At 33.8% G+C, this 13678-nt stretch overlaps 1 protein-coding gene across 5 annotated transcripts in view; it reads right to left on the reverse strand.

Moving 5' to 3' along the window:
* The window catches only part of EXOC6 (exocyst complex component 6), a 225975-nt gene that overhangs the window by 160122 nt on the left and 52175 nt on the right, over window positions 1-13678 (reverse strand). For all 5 annotated transcript variants that reach the window (XM_045810010.2, XM_045810009.2, XM_087862902.1 and 2 more), the window contains exon 5: window positions 11706-11751. In XM_045810010.2, coding sequence (XP_045665966.2) covers window positions 11706-11751 — 46 coding nt within the window. The remainder of the gene's footprint in view (window positions 1-11705; window positions 11752-13678) is intronic.

Here is a 13678-nt window from a genome sequence, read left to right on the forward strand (position 1 = left end):
ATAAATACTGAACAAAATTTATCATGTCAAAGACAATTATGCCACTTAGAACCCCAGATCTGCAAAAAGGAAAAAAGAGCAATAGAAAGATTAAGTGGGTAAGTATAAAAGAATCTGTTTTAATTATGGTTAATGTGTGTGTGTGTCTGTGTGTGTGCGTGTTACAAGTAAATTATATTAAAACAAAAATACAACAAACAGGATGGGAATAAGTACAATTATTCTAAGTTTCTTATATTGTTGTTGAAGTATAACATTATTTGAAAGTGAACTGTGATGAGTTAAACATGCATATTGTGCTCTCTAGAGTAGCCACTAAAAGGTGTATACCTAGTAAGTGAATAGAGCTAGAGATAAATACATATATACTAAAACAAAACCTCAATCATGAAAAGGAAGGAAAGAAAGAAATACATCAGGCAAACAGAAGACAAACAGAAGATAATTAATTGAAAAGTCAACCATAATAATAATTACATAAATATAAATGGTCTAGGAGTGCTTGGGTGACTCAGTTGGTTGGGCGTCTGGCTCCTGGTTTCAGCTCAGGTCATGATCTCAGATTCGTGGGATTGAGCCCCACATGGGCTCTGCACTCAGTGGGGAGTGTGCTTGTGATTTTCTCTCTCCCTCTCCCTCTGCTCCTCCCCGCTCTACTCTCTCTCTAAAATAAATAAATAAATCTTAAAAGTTAAAAAAAATGGTCAAAAATACCATGTACAAAGTAGAGATTGCCCACTGGATGAAAAAAGTAAGACCCAACTATATGCCGTTGATAAGAAACACACTTTAAATATAAAGAGTAGGGTTAAAGGTGAAAGGATGTCAAAGATATACCATGAAATATCTAATATAAGCATGCTGGAATAACTAAAATGACTACATCAATACCAGGCGAAGTTGAATTCAGGACACAGAATATTACCAAAAATACAGAAGGCCATTTCATATGACACAGAGTTAATAAGAATATAAAAAATCATAAATACGAATGCATCTAATAACAGAGCTTTGAAATATATAAAAGAAAATTTAAAGAACTAAAGAGAAAGTAGACAAACCACAATAGTGGAAAACTTAATGCCGCTCTCTTACCCCTGACAGAACTGGCCAACAAAAAAAAGAAACACTAAGGAAAAAGAAAATCTGAACTGCTCTAACACTAACGTGACTTAACTGGTATTTCTAGAACACTAAAGCCACAACTGCAAAATACGTAGTCTCTTCAAATACACATTAAATATTCACCAAGACAGATGATATGCTGGGTCACTAAACAATTTTCAATAAATGTCAAAGGTTTGAAAACATACAAAGTATGTTCACTCACCCAAGAGTATCAAACTAGAAATTAATAATAAAGATTATAATATATCCTAAAAGTCCCCCAAATATTTGAAAATTAAACAATACACTTGTAAATAAACCAAACGTTTAAAAAAAGGAAAATAAGGAGCGCCTGGGTGGCTCAGTCAATAAACCACCTGACTCTTGATCTCAGCTCAGCTCATGGTCTCGGGGCGTGGGATCGAGCCCCATATTGGGCTCTGAGCTCAGTGCAGAGTCTGCTTGTCCCTCTCCCTCTGCTCCTCTCCCCATTCTTGCACTCTCTCTTTCTCTCAAATAAATAAATAAAATCTTTGGAGAGAAAAAAAAAGGAAAATAAGAAAATATTTTACACTAAAAGATAATAAAAACATTTCAAAATTGCACCTGAAGAAGTTCTCAGAGGAAAATGTATAACTTTAAATGTTTGTAATAAAAAAGAAAGGCATATGGCTGGCTCAGTTGGAAGAGCATGTGACTCCTGATCTTGGGGTTGTAAGTTCAAGCCCCATGTTGGGTGTAGAGATTACTTAAATAAATAAATAAAAATTTTTAGAAGCTCAAAAAAACCCAAATATATTTTATCTTTTGTCATTTGAAAGTCAATTGTGATATATATATAGTATTTGGGTACATCTTAAACTTTTTTAAATATACTGATTTTCCTATCCTAGAGAAAATGTTTCAATAGAAGTTAAGTTTCATTACAGCTTTTGTTTGTTTGTTCCTAACTTAAATTGATATACTAATGTCTAGGAAATAATAGTCATTTGGGGGAGAATTATAGTCATTTTAAATTAAAATTCACTTATTTCACAGCATATTTACTGTTCAAATCATTTCAATAAACGACTGAAAACTTAAAAAAAGAGGCATTAAATTACTGTTCTAAATTTCTACTTTTTGAAAACAGAAAAAGAACAAATTAAACCCCAAGCATAACAATGGAAATAATAAAGATAAAAACAGAAATCAAAGAATAAACACACTCAAGTATTAGATCTTTGAAAACATCCATAAAATTGATAAGCCTCCTGTCATATAAATCAAGGGAATAAAACCACAAATTACTAATATTGGGAGAGACAAAGATGAACATTACTATAGATCCCATAGACATTAAAAGGGTGATAGGACAATATTATAAATAAGTTTATGCCAATAAATTCAACAACTCAGATAAAGTGGTCAAAGTCCTTGACAAAACATAAGATACGAAAACTGACTCAAGAAGAGATAAAGTCTTAATAGCTCAACATCTGTTAAAGTAATGGGATTCATACCAAAATTTTGCCAGTTGGCTTTGCTAAGAATACAGCACTCTGAGCTTATTTCAAACTGGTTACTTTTTTCTTTTTTTGTTGGTATTTTTCTGTGATCCTTACTCTGGGAATCTGGTAGGGCTCCTGAAGCTAAAATTCACGAAAGAGTGGTGGGCTTCCTGGACCCCCAGGAATTTTTTTTATCTCTTAAGCCAGTACCGTTCAATCACCTTTAAGTGTTCCTACCAAGGTCCAGCAATGTGTTCCGCTCTCAGTAAACTGTGACAGTCTCTATTTGCCTCTCTCTCCAATTCCAGGGGTAGCAGAGTGCCCTATGACCTCATTTCTCCAATGGATCTAAAAAAGGTTTTTTAGGGACCCCTGGGTGTCTCAGTTGGTTAAGCATCTGTCTTCAGCTCAGGTCCTGATCCCTGGGATCGAGTCCCACACTGGGCTCCTTCCTCAGCAGGGAGCTTGCTTCTCCCTCTGCCTGCTGCTCCCTCTGCTTGTGCTCTTTCTCTTTCTCTGACAAATAAATAAAATCTTTAAAAAAAAAAAAAGTTTTATTTTCAGTTTGTTTAGCTCTCTTCTTGTTGTAAAGACAGGAGTGATTACTTCATAGCTCTTTACATGTGAGACCAGAAACCATAAGTTCCTTATTTTTATAAAGTTTTTTATACATTGTGGTTATGAGTCTTGTCAGAAAAAAATCTTGGAAATGTTTTCTCCAAGTCTGTGGCTTGCCTATCAATTTTCTTAAAAGTGTCTTCTGATGAATAAAATTTTTTATTTTAAGTCCAATTTCCAATTTTGTATAGTAGCTTTTTGTGATCCTTCTAAAAAATGTATTTGCTTACCCCAGATAATGTGAAAATATCTTCCCACATTTTCTTATAGAAGTTCTATGATTCTGGTGGAGAACAAACACAAGACCCAACTATACGTTGTATAAAAGGAACCACTTTAAATATAAAAATACAGAGAGATTAAAAGTTAAGGGATGGAGAAAGATATACTATGCTAACACCAATCAAAAGAAAGCTGGAGTAGCTACATTAATTTCAGAAAAACCAGACTTCAGAGCAAGGAAAGTTATGAGAGATAAAGAAAAGCATTACATAAATGATAAAATGATTAATCTCTAAACAGACAAATTCACTAATATAGCAAATTCACTATATTCACGTACTAGTACAGTCTTCAACTTCAAAAGTCCTCTAACAGTAATTGACAGATTCAACAGGCAGAAATTTAGTTAAGAATATGGCTGAACTGACCCCAATGTTCATAGCAGCATTGTCCACAATAGCCAAACTGCAGAAGAAGCCAAGATGTCATTCAAAGGACAAATGGATAAAGAAGATGTGGTCCATATATACCATGAATATTATTCAGCGATCAGAAAGAATGATTACCCAACATTTGCATCAACATGGATGGGGCTGGAGGAGATTATGCTAAGTGAAATAAGTCAAGCAGAGAGAGACAATTATCATATGGTTTCACTCATTTGTGGAACATAAGGAATAGCAGGGAGATCGTTAGGAGAAGGAAGGGAAAAATGAAGGGGGGGGTAAACAGAGGGGGAAATGAACCACGAGAGACTATGGACTCTGGGAAACGAACTGAGGGTTTTAGAGGGGAGGGGGTGGCGGGGGATGGGCTAGCCCAGTGAAGGGTATTAAGGAGGACACATATTGCATGGAGCACTGGGTGTTATACGCAAACAATGAATCATGGAACACTACATCAAAAACGAATGATGTACTGTATGGTGACTATCATAATAAAAACAAACAAACAAACAAATAAATAAATAAATAAATAAATAAATAAATAAATAAAATAGGATTAAAAAAAAGAATATGGCTGAAATGAAGAGCACAATCAATCAACTGGATTTAACTGACATTTACAGACTACTTCATCCAACAACAGAATATGTATTCTTTTCAAGCTCACATTGAGCATTCACCAATACAGACCATATTCTGGGCTATAAAACACACCTTAACAAATTTAAAAGAATAAAAATCATACAAAACATCATACTTAATGATGAGAAACATAATGTTCTTCCCCAAGAGATCAGAAACAGGCAAGGATGTTCCTCCTTACACTCCAATTTAACCATCATACTGATATTCATTGTTAATGCAGTAAGACAAGAAAAAGAAATAAAAGGTAATCATACTGGGAAGAAAAAAAGAAAAGGCTTGTCTGCAGATGACATGATTGTCTATGTAGAAAATCCCAAAGAATCAACAAAAAAATTTTCCAGAATAATGAATGATTATAGCAAGGTTGAAGAATACCAGTGTAACATACCCACGTCAACTGCTTTTCCGTAAACCAGCAAGGAACAACTGGGATTTGAAATTAAAAACACGATACCATTTACTTCAGCACCAAAAAATGAATTATGTATAAATCTAACCAAATACTTAAAAGATCTATATGAAGAAAACCACAAAACTGATGAAAGAAATCAAAGAAAATCTAAATAAATGGAGAAATATTCCATGTTCATCAATGGTTTTCACAAAAATTAACTCATAATGGGTCACAGGCATAAATGTAAAACACAAAACTCTAGAAATTAACATAGGAGAAAATCTAAGTGATCTGGGGTTTGGCAATGAGTTTTCAGAAACACCACCAAAGCATGATCTATGGAAAAAAACTAGTAAGCTGGACTTCATTAAAATTAACAATCTTCTGTTGTAAAAAGACACTGTTAAGAAAATGAAAAGACAAGCCACAGAATGGGAGAAGATATTTTCCCATATAATGATATAAACAACTCAAAAAACACTTAAAAGTCAGCAGTAAGAAAACCACCAACCAAATTTAAAAGTATACAGAAGATCTGAAAAGATATCTCACCAAAGAAGATATACAAACACCAAATAAGCATATGAAAAAATGCTCAAGATCACATGGCAATAGGGAATTGCAAATTAAAATGAGATATTACCTACATCTATTAGAATGGCTAAAATCCAAAACACTGACAATACCAAATCCTGGTGAGGGTGTGGAGCAACAGAACTTTCACTCATTATTATTGCTGAGAGTGTAAAACAGTAAAGCCACTTTCGAAAACAATTTGACTGTTTTTATAAAGCTAAATACAGTCTTTCCAGGGACACCTGGGTGGCTCAGTCAGTTAAGGATCTGCCTTCAGGTCGGGTCGTGATCCCAGGGTCCTTGCATTGGGCTCCTTGTTCAGCATGGTGCTTGCTTCTCCCTCTACCTGCCGTTCACCCTGCTTGTGCGCGCCCGCACAAATAAATAAAAAAATTTATTTATAAATAAATAAAATCTTTTTTAAAAAAAGCTAAATATAGTTTTTCTGTATGATCTAGCACTTGTACCACTAGGTATTTATCTAAATGAATTAAAAAGTTACGTCCACACAAAAACCTGCACACAAATGTTTACAGCTGGCGTTATTCATAATTGCCAGAAATTAGAAGCAACCAAGATGTCCTTCAACAGGTGAATGGATAAACAAACTGTAGTACATCCATATAATGCAATATTATTCATCAATAAAAAGAAATGAGCTATCAAGCCACAAAAAGACATGCAGGAACCTTAAATGCATATTGCTAAGTGAACAAAGCTAGTCTGAATATGACATACTGTATGATCCCAACTATAGGACATTCTGAAAAAGAACTATAGAAACAGTAAAAACATCAGTGATTGGCAGTTGCTGGAGGGGAGAGGAAGGGATGGGGAAAGAGATGAAGCACAAGGGATTTTTCAGGCAGTGAAGCTATTCTGTATGATGCTGTCATGATAGATATGACATTACGCATTTGTCAAAACCCTCTGTACAGCACAAAGGAGTGAACCATATTGTAAACTATGGACTTAACAACATGTCAATATTAGTTTATGAATTGTAAGAAATGTACTACACTCATGCAAGAAACTGTGAGGAGAGAAAGATACATAGGAATTCTGTACTTTCTGCTCAATAGGTCTCTAAACCTAAGCAAAGGACTTGAACAGACATTTTACAAAAGAAAATACACAAATGCCCAAATAGCAAATGAAAAGGCACTCAACATTAGTCATCAGAGAAATGCAAATTGAAACCATAATGAGATATCATTTTACATGTACCAAAATGGTTCAACTAGAACAGACTGACAAAACTTTATGTTGGCAAGGATGCGCAGTATCTAAAATTCTCATTGGCAATGGGAGTATGAAACGGTACCACCATTTTGGAAAACTATTTAATGGTTTCTTATAAAAGGTAGCCTACATCTACACTATAACCCAGCAATTCTACTCCTACACATATATTTAAGAGAAATATAAACATGTGCCTACAGAAAGACTTGTCTGCTAATTTTACGACAGCCTTATTCATGATACCTCCAAACTGAAAATAACCCAAATACCCACCAACTGGTAAACAGATTAAAACTTCTTAGAACTAAATACTACTAGCAATGAAAAGAAACAAACAATTGGTATTTGCAATAACAGATGAATCTCAAAACATTTGGAGTGAAAGATACTAGACAAGAAAAAATATATTCTATGATTCCATTTATATCAATTCTGAGAACATGTGATAGAAATCAGAATGTGGTTATCTGTGGAGGGAAGGAAGAATCGATTCGGAAGGGGCATAAAGGGTGATGGAAATGTTCTGTATCTTGTTTGGGTGGTAAGACCAGAAGACAGTATGAGAAAAGCGTTTGGGATAGAAATAATGTTCAAATCTTGATCTTGGTGGTTATAAAGGTGTACTCACTTTTTAAAACTTCATGGAGCTACAGACTTATGATTTGTGTATTTGGGTCTAAAAAATTGCTAAGCAAATAACTTAAAAAATAAAAAACTGCACCACAGAGTAAATATTTTACAACACATTTGACAGAAAAGGAGCCAATCCCTGAACTAAGCAAAGATTTTAAGCCTGTTTCAGACATGCTGAACTTCAGATAGTAATGGAATATCCACGTGAAAAGATTCAACAAGAATCAGAGATGTCAAAACCAAGCTTGAGATTCAAGATTCAGATTTGGGAGTCATCAGAATATAAATCCAGATATTTTAACAAATGTGAAGTGATATTAACTCACAAAAAACGTTTTTTTGTCAAATCAAACCAAATATACCTGTGGGCCATTTGATTTTGTAGGTTGCTAATTTGCAACGTCTAATGATCACCAGGAATAACATTTGCCCATGCCCTTTATTTTACTACCCCATACGGATATTTATCTTAACAAAAATATGGCACAGCACCAGAAGTGGGGTCCTAAATATTTAGTGTCATGGCAGCCTAGATACATGCTTTTTAACCTTGACTCCTTGAAACTCCAATAAAACAACATGAGATTTTTCTTTAAAAGCATAAGCCTACACAGATGAAGAGAAAAGGAGAAGAGGAAAGTAAACTTTTAGAATGTTGAAAGCTGACGGATATGTGGTAAAAAAAAAAAAAAATTCAGATCTGAGAAAACTGGATTCTAAGGCAAGAGTTGAGAAACCAAGAATAAACTTATCTATTCTCTAGAATCTCTGAAAATGTCAAGAATTGATAGGAATCCCACTACTTATGGAAGTAGGAGTGAAAGGAAGGCTAAAGTAAGGAATATTGGTTGTAAATCTGCTTAAGCAGCAAACTACTCCAGTCATGTGAGCAACAATCAGTCCCCATTTTGGCAAAATACTGAAGAGACTAAAACAGATCATCTCTGAATAGGTAGGGAGACCACCCAAGGTTGAAGGTAATAGTACTGATCTGAAAACAAGAGGATTAGTAGAGCATAAATATACTAAACGCTCTCTTCCTCAACTCAGCTCCCACAATGCTGGCATTCAGATCTTTACCCTCCAGATAGTAGACTGGAAAAGTCTCCTCCAGGGAATCTGAGCACCCGCAGGAGAAATAACTCCAGATATTAAGACCAAAGGCTCACCAACTAAACAGCCCAGCTAGATAACCTCACAGTGAAATTCACAATCAACAAGGCCCACCCACATACCCAGAGCTTCCAATGATGCATCTTATGTCCACTACACTAAAATATGAGTGGTCAACCAAGGAATTATCTGACATCTGAGAAACACCTCTACCAACAAAGTCAGAGATAAAAATAAAATAAAAAATAAAAAACCTGGGGGGAGGGGACTTAGTGGAAACAAACTATATGCAAGGAGATATATAAATAGATATGTCTAAAATCTCACAGAAGTAAAGACAAAATACTGTTAGCATACCCTAAAAAGAAGAAAATAAAGGAAAAGAAATATTTGGAGATCAAAAAAGTTTTTAGAAATTAAAAATCAGAGACCAGAAATGAAATAAAACCAACATTTTTGGAAGATAAAAATGAAGAAATATCCTAGAAGCAGAGCAAGGAGTCAAAAAAATTAAAAAATGTTAAAGAAGAGAAAAGAAAATCAGAGGACCAATCTAGAAGATTAAACATCACTATCTGTCCTAGAATCAAGAAACAGAAAGAAATAAATAATTCAAGAAAACTTCTTAGATCTTAAACACATTATCAGATCAAAAAACAGTTTCCAGGGGTCCCTGGGTGGCTCAGTCATTAAGCGTCTGCCTTCGGCTCAGGGCGTGATCCCAGAGTCCTGGGATCGAGCCCCACATCAGGCTCCTCTACTGGGAGCCTGCTTCTTCCTCTCCCATTCCCCCTGCCTGTGTTCCCTCTTTTGCTGGCTGTCTCTCTCTCTCTGTTAATAAATAAATAAAATCTTTAAAAAAAAAAAAAAAACAGTTTCCAGATTAAATTCCAGACAGGTTCACCAAGTACCCAGCACAATGGAAGTAAACAGGCCCATATCAAAGCACATCATCAGGAAACTACAGACCACAGGAGAAGGTTCTAAAAGAGAAAAAAAGGTAGGTCACAAACTAAAGATGAGAAATTAGAATGGCTTCAAACTTCTCAACTGCAACCCTGGAAGGCTAGAGGGTATGAGAGAGGTGTGTGTCTGGGGCAGGGGTTATTAATAAGCCCACACAGCAAGCAGATCTTGCTTGCTTGTTTCTAAATACCATTACTAAAAGGAACTAGGGTACCTTGGAAAATGGCTATTTATAGGTCTAGGGCAAGAAAAGTACATGTGAGCCTGGAACATATTATTGTGTGATAACCAAGAAAGTACTCAAAGACAAATGAAGACACAGAAATTGGCTTGAGGGGTTCCCCTAGCCAAATGTGGTACAATTTGAGCATCAAAAAGAATAATGAAAACAAAAGATTATAACACACTTATTTAAAAAAAAATCCATGAGTCTATAGTGATAATCAGAAAAAGAAGATAAAAAGAAAAGGGAAATAAAAAGAAAGAGCTTTAAAAAAAAAGAAAAGCTCTTCTTTATATTAAGAAAGACAGCTAATAAATGTCAAAGGAATGAGAGAATTATAAAAATCACCATTTTGTAACCCCAATATAATAAATGATTAAAGCAAGAGGGGCACCTGGCTGGCTCAGTCAGAGGAGCATGTGACTCTTGATCTTGGGGTTGTGAGATTGAGCCCCACATTGGGTATGGAGATTACTTAAAAACAAAAAAATATTAAAATCTAAAGCAAGAATCCTAAAACCAATGAGTGGAAGGTTGTTAAGGAAATAGGACTCAAAATATCACCCCACAGATTACTTAGTAATTGCAAAGAGAAAAAGATACTTTTTCAAGTGATCTGTAGACATCGTCTTAACCAAATAATCAAATTTAGCATAACCTAGAGACAATCTAACAGTATGTGCCTCCTGATTTCATACAGTGAGTGGTACACAATATCACTTATGTCATACTCATACCCAAAACAGTTCATCTGATTCTTCTAATCATGAGAAAATAATTAAATAAATCCAAAATGTCCTGGTCGACAAGACAACTGACCTGGACACTCTCATAAAAAACAAAGAAAAACAGGAAGACTGTTCTAGATTAAAGGGACAAAAAAGTACATATCAACCAACATTTCAGGGAGGAAATGAAGATATAAGACATCAGGGGGATAAATGGGGAAATCTTAATATAAATATTAGATCATGTTATTGAAAAATATATAATGCTCCAACCTGAAAAATAGTGAAGAAACATTAAAAGTTATTCAAAGACATAAATGTAAATACCAAAATAATGCCTTAAAAGATTTGAAAGTTTTTTTGCCCCTAGCAAGAAGGAATGGTGAATGGCAAGTAGGGACGATGCTGCCTGTGTTTCTTCAACAAACATATAGAACTATATTATCTAGATCTTTAAAATATAAGGATGTACAACTTTGATAGAAAAAGACAATATACATATATATGAATATATATATACATATATATATACACACATGCACACACATACACACAAATAGAAGACTTTCAGGATAGTTTATGGTTCGTGTATTAAGAAGGAAAAAATAACTACTAATTAGTATGAATTGGTAAAGGTCAATAAAATTCAGTGTTTAGCATTAGAAAGCAGGACATACACAGATATCTGAGTATAGATTTGTACATAATGTACTGTGATAATTAAGCAATTATTAATAAACTAAGAGGAAATCATTATTTCTCTATTGCAAATGTAGAATATTCTCATTTATTCTGATTTTTCTGTTACTTTAAAACTGTTCATCTTTAAGACATTTTAAAAATTATTACACTAATGATAATCAATAAACTTCTTCAAATGATTCTTCATTTGTCATGTGTTCATTTGTGTTAAAAAACAGAACACGATCTACAGTAGCCCAGTCTGTCAAAATATCACTATCCACACTGCTTTCACTGTGTGTTCCCACTATAAACACTTAGCCTCTGATTATATGCAATGTTCACATGGAAGCTAATCAGTATTTTTTCATTCCTGTTCAGTTGTCTATTTGTCCTTCAACAATATCATCAATCTTTGATTTTACTTATAAAGGACAAGGATCAACAAATAAATGGCTAAGAATTGCTTTATTAGATGATTCTGATGGGCAAATTGCATGAAAAAGAATAAAGGTAGAAAGCAAAACTTCACATGACTCACTATAATTTATAGTAACTTTATCCATGCTTTAACAGAAAAGTAAAAGATTCTTATTAAAAACAGTAAAGAAACCAACTCACCTTTTTGCACTCATCTGTTCTTTTAGCTTACTGTACATTTCCAGCACTGCATTAAAAAATATAACTTATTTTAGCTTTCAAAATGAGAGAAAAATTCAGATGAAAAAATTAAAGCAGGGAAGAACCTATTATAATTCATTAATTTTCTCTATATTTTAATTCAGGCTTATATCTTCAAATAAAATTTTACACATCAAGTAAGTAAAAACATTTTAATGTCCTCATATGGTGAACATCACATTATATATGTGAACACATTATCTGGAATTTGGAACACTTTCATATGCTGATACCTATAATTGAAACATTAACCTACTAACAATGATCATATTCAGAAACTTAATAGTATCACTTCCCTGTAGTGTAACTGGAAGTTTGGACTTTATTCAAGAGACAAAGTTGAGCAAGTGAGATTGATTAATTTTAATTCAATATATCAAATAAAATACATATACCAAAAATATACCAAACATAAAATTTTACACTAAACTGACAAAAAAAAAACCCTCAAAAGTTTAGAGATTAAATTATAATAAAATCATAAACATAACAAAGCAACTTTGTTTTAACATTTCTATTATAGACTCAGAAATGCAATTATTCAATAAAATTGTTATAAGCTTCAGCAAGAAAACACACTGCCACCAAAAATGTTTTAATGCAACTACCAGATCACCATTTATCCTTAGTAGAATTTCAAGGTATAAAGTGAGTAAACTATCATTGGCTCATCAAGCCAGCTTACATTTTCAGACCAGAGAGACAGACACTTTTTTCCAGATTTTCTATTTTGGCTACTTCCCAGGGGTCCTCAAGGTTACAGAAGATATTTAGTTCACTTGTCTGAAAACCATAAAGCTACAATGGTGGCAATAGTGAACCACCCTAGCCCTGTGATCCTTATGTTTATCTCTATCACAGCGCCTATATTGTAAGGCAGTATTTCTCACATTTTCCAACCAAAACATTAAACACATCACCTGGGAAAACGCCTAAAACTGCTGCTTAAGTATAAACTTTCTTTGAAGTCTCCTGTTTTATCTCAACAATTTATGTAACTTTCATATCTTATTTTCATATAAAAATAATGCTCTCCTCAAAAATAATCAAGTAAAACTAATGTACCAGGAAAATACATTGTTTACCTATGACTTCTTATATCCTCTCATACCCCTCCTAAACCAAGGAGGCATTAGGCAATTATACAATAATTAAGCTCACTTATCTTTATTCACATTAGATTGTAAGATACTTCAGAGCTTAGACTATATCATTTTCAACTTTATATTTCCAATATCTACCATAATGCTGACACAAAAAAGTATTTACGAGTGGATAATTAGATAGAAGGCTAGATGGAGGAAAGGAGGCAGTTCTCAATGTGGCTATTAAGAACACAATGTTTACATGAATTCAGATTGTCTGTCCAGCAAAGACAGTAGCAGTAACAAAAGTCTACCTCTACTTCCCTTTATTTCTCTATTCCAAAAAGCCCTCCAGGGGCATAAGCCGAATTCAGCTCTTTCTCATTCCACCAGTACCCAATTTTTTAGGCTTATTACCATTCAGGGACAAAGCAATCAAACTTAAAGACTGTCTTCATGGCTACTTCAGTGTATCTAATGGTGGCAAAGAGGTATTATTAAACATTACTATAAGGAAGTAGGTTTCTCAACCCTGAAACTGAACATAATAAGCAGAATTTTATTTACTCAAAGTTAATGTGCAAATATCCATGGTCCAGAGATTAAAATGAATAGAATTTCAATGATTCTAAAAAAAAAGAAAAGTTATTCTCACAAGGTCAAAAAACAATGTTTTTTAGTTAATAAAATCTGCTGACAGTTTTAACATACAATTTGTGTTCTAAGCTAAATTTACATTATATAAATATTATACAAAGCATCTCATTCTATTCCCCTGGACATGGAGGTTCAGGTTCCTTCCTAAAAAAAAATAAGTTTAAAAAACGG

This window comes from Ursus americanus, chromosome 6 (assembly GCF_024610735.1).
Source record: "Ursus americanus isolate L20-20 chromosome 6, mUrsAme1.1.p, whole genome shotgun sequence".
Taxonomy (NCBI): Eukaryota; Metazoa; Chordata; class Mammalia; order Carnivora; family Ursidae; genus Ursus; species Ursus americanus.